General features: G+C 42.1%; 2 protein-coding genes and 1 long non-coding RNA gene across 3 annotated transcripts in view; 2 read left to right on the top strand and 1 right to left on the bottom strand.

Moving 5' to 3' along the window:
- The window catches only part of rnaseh2c (ribonuclease H2, subunit C), a 100,722-nt gene that overhangs the window by 24,766 nt on the left and 66,128 nt on the right, over positions 1-9,828 (bottom strand). The gene's annotated exons all lie outside the window — the stretch shown is intronic.
- On the top strand, positions 44-4,618 carry LOC141775898 (uncharacterized). Its single transcript, XM_074649638.1, has 8 exons — positions 44-560; positions 669-797; positions 906-1,034; positions 1,143-1,304; positions 1,792-2,535; positions 2,680-3,189; positions 3,333-3,572; positions 3,713-4,618. Exons 1-8 carry the CDS (start codon positions 494-496, stop codon positions 4,033-4,035), a joined length of 2,304 nt encoding a protein of 767 aa, XP_074505739.1. The 5' UTR covers positions 44-493; the 3' UTR covers positions 4,036-4,618.
- Positions 5,283-6,072, top strand: LOC141775335 (uncharacterized). Its single transcript, XR_012595585.1, has 2 exons — positions 5,283-5,458; positions 5,549-6,072. It is a non-coding gene; the product is annotated as an uncharacterized LOC141775335 (long non-coding RNA).

Raw genomic sequence — 9,828 nt, 5'->3', positions numbered from 1 at the left:
CAGTTTCTGAATACGGGCTGTGTGCATTTCTCCTTATATTGAGCGTTTTGATAGTTTAACAGTATTTATCTATCACTTAACCCTGCTTTATAATATAAAAGACATGAAAATCTCACTTTTTACAATATGGGACCTTTAAATACATTTATTGGTTTAGATTTGACTTGACATCATGCATTCTAAGAGTAGAACTGTACAACAGTAGAATGTTGTGAGGTCATGAGGAAGTTGTGATGTCATGAAGCAGTTGTGATGTCATAAAGGAGTTGTGAGGTCATGAAGCAGTTGTGATGTCATAAAGGAATTGTGAGGTATTAAAGGAATTGTGAGGTATTAAAGGAATTGTGAGGCCAACATTCCGGAGAAAACTCTTGATACCAACCAAAATCTCTCATCAATCTCATTTCAACTGTGAACTTCGAGTCTTCGACATTTCAACGGTGAACTTCGAATCTTCGACATTTCAACGGTGAACCATTACTGTTTGAGAGCCATGCCTTACAAGTTAAGAACAAGATTAGTAAGGACTCCTGAGCGTCCGTCCTCCAGTAGAAATCTGGGTAAGTAGTGATACCAAAATCCTGACGAGAACTGCAGTCTCTCTTACTTTAATATCCATATGATTTAGCTGCTGGGCTAATGATTACTAACGCTGCTTCTTCCTTAAGTCTGTCAGACAGTAGATTCCATCCAGGACATTTCAACGGTGAACCATTACCGTTTGAGAGCCATGCCTTACAATTTAAGAACAAGATTAGTAAGGACTCCTGAGCGTCCGTCCTCCAGTAGAAATCTGGGTAAGTAGTGATACCAAAATCCTGACGAGAACTGCAGTCTCTCTTACTTTAATATCCATATGATTTAGCTGCTGGGCTAATGATTACTAACGCTGCTTCTTCCTTAAGTCTGTCAGACAGTAGATCCCATCCAGGACATTTCAACGGTGAACCATTACTGTTTGAGAGCCATGCCTTACAATTTAAGAACAAGATTAGTAAGGACTCCTGAGCGTCCGTCCTCCAGTAGAAATCTGGGTAAGTAGTGATACCAAAATCCTGACGAGAACTGCAGTCTCTCTTACTTTAATATCCATATGATTTAGCTGCTGGGCTAATGATTACTAACGCTGCTTCTTCCTTAAGTCTGTCAGACAGTAGATCCCATCCAGGACATGCTGGACAACAGGTCAGGTGGAAACCAGAGGGCCACCAAGAGAAAGTCTGACGAGAGCCATGAAAGAGCCATCAAGACTAGCAGGACAAGTCAATGTCCCTCCGAGGGCTTCAGACCGGCATTCAGCAGAGGTTAGATGATATAGAAAGAACCTCAGGGGCTATTTTTTTAAAGTCTGGGTAACGTAAAAATAGCAACACAACTACTTGGTTAGATTTAGGAAAAGATTGACTTAGTTGGGTTTAGGCAACAAAACTACTTGCTTAGGGTTAGGAAAAATATACAAACAGTACATACTGTATACACATACAGTATATAGTGTGACTGGGTCGGTCCGGCTTGTCTCTGCCATGCTATATACACCTGGGTGCTAATAACATCTGCCTTAAAAATATCACCAAGTATAAAAAAATTTGGTTTAAAAATCATGAAAAAATGAGTGTTAAGTGTTATAAGTCTGGCCGAACCACTCCAGTTTTTATATAGTGTTAGGGAAAGGGTTATGCTAAGGATGGCTCCAGTGGTGAAAAGCAGTCTAACTCCACAATTCAGTACTATATAGTTCAGTCTTTTCACATGTTTTCAGGACTAATTTTCTAACATGTTTAATGTGTTTAGGAAACTTTAACTCCGCTGAGGATGCTGGGACATCGACACCCGCCTGCGCCAGCATTAGCTCCAAATCTGAGGAGAAGAAGGGCAGGAAGAGGAGGTTCGAGGACACAGAAGCATACGGGAAGAAGAAAAGAACGTTCCTGAGTCCCAGTGAGGGCACCAGCTACCAGGCTACCACTGAGACCACCCCTGAGGCCATCCCTGAGACCATCCCTGACGCCATCCCTGACGCTATCCCTGACGCTATCCCTGAGTCCACCCCTGAAACCTCCTTGAGGTCCGGATCTGATACCTTCATCAGCACCAACTCTGAGGAGAAGAAGGGCAGGAAGAGGAGGTTCGAGGACACAGAAGCATACGGGAAGAAGAAAAGAACGTTCCTGAGTCCCAGTGAGGGCACCAGCTACCAGGCTACCACTGAGACCACCCCTGAGGCCATCCCTGAGACCATCCCTGACGCCATCCCTGACGCTATCCCTGACGCTATCCCTGAGTCCACCCCTGAAACCTCCTTGAGGTCCGGATCTGATACCTTCATCAGCACCAACTCTGAGGAGAAGAAGGGCAGGAAGAGGAAGTCTGAGGACACAGGAGAATACGGGAAGAGGAGAAAAACGCCCCTCAGTTCCGGTACGGACACCAGCTACCAGGCCACCACTGAGACCACCCCTGAGACCAACCCTGAGACCATCCCTGAGACCACCTCCAGTGATGAATTTGACACCTCCTCCACACAAAACAGCAGAGGTGAGTAGAGATAGAAATATGTGAAACATTGATGAAGTGTGAGTTCTATCAGTAAATTCAGTTGAGTTTACTCTTCGTGAGGAATACTACTAGCCTAGGAAGACTGTTTCAGCACTTATTTTCTAACATGTATAATGTGTTTAGGAACCTTTTACCCTACTGGGGATGCTGGGAAATCGGCACCCGCCAGCACCAAATCTGAGGAGAAGAAGGGCAGGAAGAGGAAGTCTGAGGAAACAGGAGACTACGGGAAGAGGAGAAGAACATCCCTCAATCCCAGTGCGGGCACCAGCTACCCCATGTACCAGGCACCCCTGCGCTACCTCTCGAACCCATTTACTTCTCTTTTTAATCTCTTTTTTCCATCCATCCCTGAGACCATCCCTGAGGCCATCCCTGAGGCCATCCCTGAGGCCATCCCTGAGACCATCCCTGAGGCCATCCCTGAGACCATCCCTGAGGCCATCCCTGAGGCCATCCCTGAGACCATCCCTGAGACCATCCCTGAGGCCATCCCTGAGACCATCCCTGAGGCCATCCCTGAGACCATCCCTGAGGCCATCCCTGAGACCATCCCTGAGGCCATCCCTGAGACCATCCCTGAGGCCATCCCTGAGGGCACCGCTGAGACCTCCTTCACAGATGACAGCGGTGGTGAGTAGAGATAGAAATATGTGAAATGTTGATGAAGTGTGAGTTCTATCAGTAAATTCAGTTGAGTTACTCTCCATGAGGAACACTACTAGCCTAGGAAGACTGTTTCAGCACTTATTTTCTAACATGTATAATGTGTTTAGGAACCTTTTACCCTACTGGGGATGCTGGGAAATCGGCACCCGCCAGCACCAAATCTGAGGAGAAGAAGGGCAGGAAGAGGAAGTCTGAGGAAACAGAAGCATCCGGGGAGAGGACAAGAACGTTCCTACGTCCGAGTGAGGGCACCAGCCACCAGGCCACCACTGAAACCACCCTTGAGCCCATCCCTGAGGCCTCCGTCAGTTACCGATCTGACACCTTCTTCTCAGAAGACAGCGGAGGTGAGTAAAGATAGAAATACGTGAAACATTGATGAAGTGTGAGTTCTATCAGTAAATTCAGTTGAGTTACTCTTCATGAGGAACACTAGCCTAGGAAGACTGTTTCAGCACTTATTTTCTAACATGTATAATGTGTTTAGATATCTTAGACTCCGCTGAGGATGCTGTGTCATGGATACCCGCCAGCACTGACTCTGAGGAGAAGAAGAGCAGGGAGAGGAAGTGTGAGGACACGGGAGACTACGGGAAGAGTAGAACAACGTCCCTCAATCCCAGTGCGGACACCAGCTACCCCTGGTACCAGGCACCCCTGCGCTACCTCTCGAACCCATTTACTTCTCTTTTTAATCGCTTTTTTCCATCCATCCCTGAGACCATCCCTGAGACCATGCCTAAGGCCACCAGTAGCGACTCTGACTCCACCTTCCCAGAAGCCACTCTGTTTCACAACAGAGGTGAGTAGAGATAGAAATACGTGAAACATTGATGAAGTGTGAGTTCCATCAGACAGTTCAGTTTAATTCAGTTTAGTTTATTCTTCATTCTTTTATTCTTCACGTACTACTAGCCTGGGAAGACTGTTGTATAATGTGTAGTGGATGTTGATAGGCAGATCTTGTTACCTTTGGACAGAATCAGACTGTTCACAGTCTTGATGCTAAGCTAAGCTTAACCGTCTGCTGGCTCAAAAGGTCATATCGTTCCTCTAAGTTTCAGTCTTGGCTTTTCGATTCATATTGGTAATAGGATTCGATTTTAAATTAGTAATTGTTACTGTAGTATTAGGGGTTAGTTTAGAAGTGGAAAGAAAGTTCTGAACAAGTACAGTCAAAGTGTTTGTGTTTTGTTTCTGCAGCTGACTGAGGCGAAATATGAGGAAGAGGGAATGCTGGGTGAAGGAAGCTTCGGAGCAGTCTTTGCTGGCCACCGCAAAGACGACCATCTGCCTGTAAGTTACACACACACACACACACAGAATCCATGATTCATGTATCCGCTCTGTATGTAGTCAACGTATCCTCATACAACGGTTCATATGATATTTTACAAAAAGTTATTCCTACTTTTCATTGCGTTTTCCTACGAATATCCAGCAACACGTGACGCATGTGTCAATTTCTGCTCCAGTCTTTTCAAAATAAAAGTTAGATTTAGGAAAAGATCGACTTGGGTAGGTTTAGGCAACAACACTTTTTAGTTAGGTATTGGAATTTGTTTGGGTTAAAATAACACCGGAAGAGGCTTAATTTAAGTACAGAAGTTACATGAGAAAAACTACCTAGTTAGGTTTAAGGAAAGATCGACTTAGTTAGGTTTAGGCACCAAAACTACTTAGTTAGGTTTAGGCAACAAAACTACTTAGTTAGGTTTAGATAACACAATTACTTAGTTAGGTTTAGACAAAACAAATACTTAGTTAGGTTTAGGCAACACAACTACTTAGTTAGGTTTAGACAACACGGTTTGGGTTAAAATAATTCCGGAAGTGGCGTAACTTAAGTAGCGTAGTTACATGACAAATCAACGTTGACTTCAGGTTTCACGTGGGGTACAAACACCGGCCCATTGGGGAAATTCCGGTGATTTTTGACCCACCCATAGACCCCGTTCCCTCCCTGCGCGGCAGTTGTCGCTCTTTATACTTCGTGGTTCACAATTACGTGGATCCATTAACCTTTGTCTCTGTGTGGCTGTATGTATTGTAGGTACCCTGTTATACACTACTCCTGAGTATATCCGGCGTGGGTGATCCACGCCTGAAGCTACCTCTGTGTGGCAGCTCGGTGCGGTGCTGTTTGAGATGCTGCATGATGGGGTGACCCCCTTCCATACCCCCCGTGAGATCATCAAAGCAGTCCCTGACATCCGTGACACTCTTTCCTACAGTAAGACATGCAGTAGAATACAAGCACACACATAAACACACAAAGAGTACAGCATTTGTATTTAAACATGATTCCTGTTGGTCTGTCCAGATTGCCAAGATTTTATAGCACGCTGTATGGACAAGAGCCCAGAGGCCCGACCCACCCTGGAGACTCTTAAGCACCACCCCTGGCTCGTGTGATCTGTGGTCCTGAGGGATCCAGTCTGATGTGATACAGACTGGACCTCTCGGACCACGGATGGATCCCTGAAGACCACGGAAGGACCCCTCAAGACCATGGAAGGACCCCTCAGGATCACGGAAGGACCTCGTCCAGGGTTAACGCTGCTGTAGTCCCCATATGTGGCTCCCATTGCACTCTCTCTTGAAGCAGTAGAAATCAGACCGAGCGGCTGGTGGCGTCAATCTCTAGTAGGGCTGTGACGGGGAGGAAAATTTCTTGTGACAACATGGGTGTTACCGATTACACCAGAGATTTTACAGGAAAAGATGACGGTCATCATGTGTAGCCGCTTACTTGGATCTTTACCATCGGATGGCTGAGTGACTAGCCTCTCCAGTAGAACTTTTGCTGCGGAGCCGCTGGGGTGTACCCGGCGCCGCTCCACCGCGCACACCAGCTGTGACCGCTTCGTCCTCCTCTTAGCATTGGGTATAAATCTGAAATTTAAACCGCGTTTGCTTTCCCCTGCCATCTCTCGGTCTTTCAACTCTCTCCCGTCCCGTGTGTGTGAAATCTGACTCCTGCTACTCTCTGCTGAGAATCTGTATGGAGCAGATGCATTGGTCGTCCGACTATCTATTGACAACTTGCCGCTGCAGGTGTGGGTGGCGGGTATGTAATGTAATGTGCCCGACCACCGTGTAACACTGGTAACACGGACTACCGCGACAAGCCATAGTGATTATAGGCCTACGTTCATGCTTCAAACACCTAGCTGTCCGTGGAGAGGGGATCTCTCTTTGAATTGCCTTTTCCGAGGTTTCTTACAGAGTTTTTCCTCGTTTTCTTAGAGAGCTGGAGCTGGGTTGAGAGTGCACGGGATAATGTACAGCGAGCCGGTCATTGTTGTCCCGCTAGCTGTACATTATCCCGCTTATTACACGGCTACTTACTTAAGAAATCACTAATTTGAGACAAAAATGGTCCTCCACAGTCCGACATCAGAACTGCGTCCATAGCAAAGGTCTGCTATGAAGAAATAACAGACCGTAGCCGTGTAATAATGGGGTTTTATTTTATACATGGGGCTACAAATAAAAATGACTTGAAGTGAATTCAAAATGTCTACACGGTGGAGGTGCAGTGGTGATCACTGTCACCTCACAGAAAGAAGGCTTGATAAATAAATAATGCCTCATTCCTCATAACAACTTGTTGACACAATGATTTATTTGTACTATTACATCTTAATGTTTTTGAAGAAAGGGTTGCTGTACTGGATTGCATGAGATTGTCCATGTGTTCATGATAAATTGCAGTTAAGATCAGCGGGACTAGCTCACAACATTCAGTATTTGGATGGATGTGCAGTGACTTTGATGTTTGAACTACAGGTCATGTGATAAATGGGACCCAGAAAGACTATTTTACAATCACGTCTTTACAAAAAATAACTGCTGGAAAATTATTGAGAGGCCTGAAGCCACAAAGAATGATAGAAAGCTTGTTAACAAGAGTTGGTACAGTAGAATAAATAACAAATGAAGGACTGGTTTTCAATATACTGTAATAGAAGAGGGCATAACAGCAGCCCACGAAAGGAAACATCTAAAGTACTCAAAGCTGGCGGCGGAACACCAAGAGGCTGGCTGGAAAGCAAAGGTTTATCCCGTGGAGGTCGGATGCCGGGGATTTGTCAGCAAAGCAGTAGTCCAACTGTTCCGTGGTGCTGACGGGATGACGCGGTCAAACCTGCGGAAAGCTGTGAAGGAGCTAGGAGAGTGTAATATTTCATATAACATTTTATAGATTATATTTATGATTAGTTCGACAAGAGAAACAAAAATCTGGTTCACGTTTGTCTTAAAAACAGTGCAATAGGCCTTTATTTTAAACATGGTAGTGCTTTTCTTGCATACATCGTTAGTGATCTGTCACACGATAGGTTACATTCAGTATGGCCACGGATAAAACAATCCATAACATGAAACGATTCATAAAACAATTATCGCTGCCATTTTATAGCAGATAGAGCAACATTTGTACATAAATTATATCACCTTGGAAAAGAAAATATGACACTGAGTTCTTGCACTCTGATGCAGAAGCATGCACTGCAGATGTTAATATTTCTGGAATAGGTGAACAGCTGGACCCAACAACTTCATTTCCATTATTAATAAGTTTTTTTTTGTTTTGTTTTCTTGTATGAAGTCAAAGTTTACATGGTCATTTACAGATTGATTTTCATGACAGCTGAAGTACCGCGGTGTTGGGTAGCATTTTTTCCATTCAGTCATGACTCAGCACAGATATGTACACTGATTTCGGTCTGGGCCGGTACGTGGACATGTTCCGTCAAAGTGAAATATTGCTCGCAATCTGCCATGAGATTCAGAAGATTTGTGAATAACAATAGGAGGAAAAACAATCTGTTAAACAATAAAAAAAAAAGTCAAATAAAAATGTATAAAAACTAAAATGTAAGATCACACAGACTCAAAAAACTCACATGGATTAGAAATCGATTACACACAATTAAAAATCATCCAACCATTTCTTGTGCAAAAATATTTTCCTTAAGGAATGATAACTACTATGACAAAATGTGGTGGCACATTGATATTTCCTTTCTCAAAGGATAAATATAAAAATATAGACGATGATTGGAGAAAAGACATAAAACAAGTAGGAGATCTTACATCCAGGCCCGAAGCCTTTTTTCTCTGAAGGTGAACTTCTTCAAGTGCAAAGGTTATTGAAATGTTTCAGCAACGACATTTAGTGATGAAACACATACAAAAACAAACCTGTTACGGATTAAAATCATAACGACTATATGTCATTTTGTGTATCTGTTTATATGTATTACATATAAATGAAATATATGTGAAATACTGGCTGAAACTAAACCAAACCTGTGATCACTGATTATTGATTGGGAACATACATATGTAAATTGTTTGTAATGTACGATGTTGTATTATGCGATTTTATGTATGATGTGCTATTCCTTATTTTTTTTAATTTATTTTCTTTTTCTTAAAAACCAGGGACAAGGTCTGCAAATTAGCTATGGCTAGAAGTCCTATATATACGTTGCATCGGTTGCACTTTAATTAAGTGTAACAATGCCTATGTATTGTCCCTGTCAAATAAACTAATAAATAAATGAAATAAAAACATACTCTGATGGTTAAAATTCATAAAAGTTGATTTTTGTATTTATTTATTTTTAATAAAAAGTGAACATAGTTGCAGAAACACACATAATATTCATTACAACTGAACAAATAGAAAATATTGGATATCAACCCTTCAAAATGAGCTGTCCATCTCAAAGCCTGAGCCATGATGTAGGTCAGTTATTAATTATTATTTTCTATGTTCTGTTTTCTTTTTTTCTCTACATTTAATTATTTATTTAATTTATTTATTTATTCAAGGTTTCTATCACAAATTATACTACTGTTGTACTTATTACTTTTAATTCTAACTAACTAATTAAATTATTTTAAATATTATTTGTATGATATTTTTTCTGTAACTTTACCTCTAGGGATGGGAAGAAGGCTGGACCTGTCTCTGTGTGGGAGTGGGAGGCGATGTGTATGTGTGTGTGTACATATTAAATGTTAAATGTAAGATATAATTTTTTTTTGTATTATGGCACCGGCGTTATGTTTTGTTATGTTTGTTATATGTTTGGAAAAAAGGAATAAAAAAGAATTTTCCAAAAAATGTAAACATGTACTGTAATCTACATTCATCTGTCATGTCAAACAGACTGGGATGAGGTTTTCAGGAAAAGCTCATGAATGGTATAATAGAATATAAAATGCAGTTCATTCTCTGCCTCATCCAAATCACACTTCCTGTCATCCTCTTACCAGTTTCCACAACCATAGGCAGGGTGTCACAATACAAACTGATCATAACACAATAAGCCTAAATGCAAAATTTGTATTTTACTTGGTACTTCTTTTGACCATTTCTCCATTAAAATAGTTATTCTGACAATATCAGGCAGCTGTGCGTTTAAAACAAAACAAGAAACTTTGTTTGCATCGTTGCCATTTTATTCTCACTCCTAGACTAAATAACCAACATTTATTTGCAGGAAGAGAGTTTAATATTTGCTCTATAAACTCAGTTGCCAGTTCATAGGCTACACCTAGATTATTAGGGCCTATTACGGAGTATTA

Source organism: Sebastes fasciatus, chromosome 10, assembly GCF_043250625.1.
Source record: "Sebastes fasciatus isolate fSebFas1 chromosome 10, fSebFas1.pri, whole genome shotgun sequence".
Lineage (NCBI taxonomy): Eukaryota > Metazoa > Chordata > Actinopteri > Perciformes > Sebastidae > Sebastes > Sebastes fasciatus.
The sequence above is the reverse complement of the archived record's forward strand: the minus strand, read 5'-3'. Positions and strand labels throughout refer to the sequence as shown.

What these genes read in the sequence shown, in the direction of transcription:
- LOC141775898 (XM_074649638.1), top strand. Translation starts at nt 494, where the DNA reads ATGCCTTACAAGTTAAGAACAAGATTAGTAAGGACTCCTGAGCGTCCG. An exon ending in GTCCTCCAGTAGAAATCTGG is followed by an intron (nt 1,035 to 1,142) that starts GTAAGTAGTGAT and finishes TTCTTCCTTAAG; the next exon opens with TCTGTCAGACAGTAGATCCC. An exon ending in CTCCACACAAAACAGCAGAG is followed by an intron (nt 2,536 to 2,679) that starts GTGAGTAGAGAT and finishes TAATGTGTTTAG; the next exon opens with GAACCTTTTACCCTACTGGG.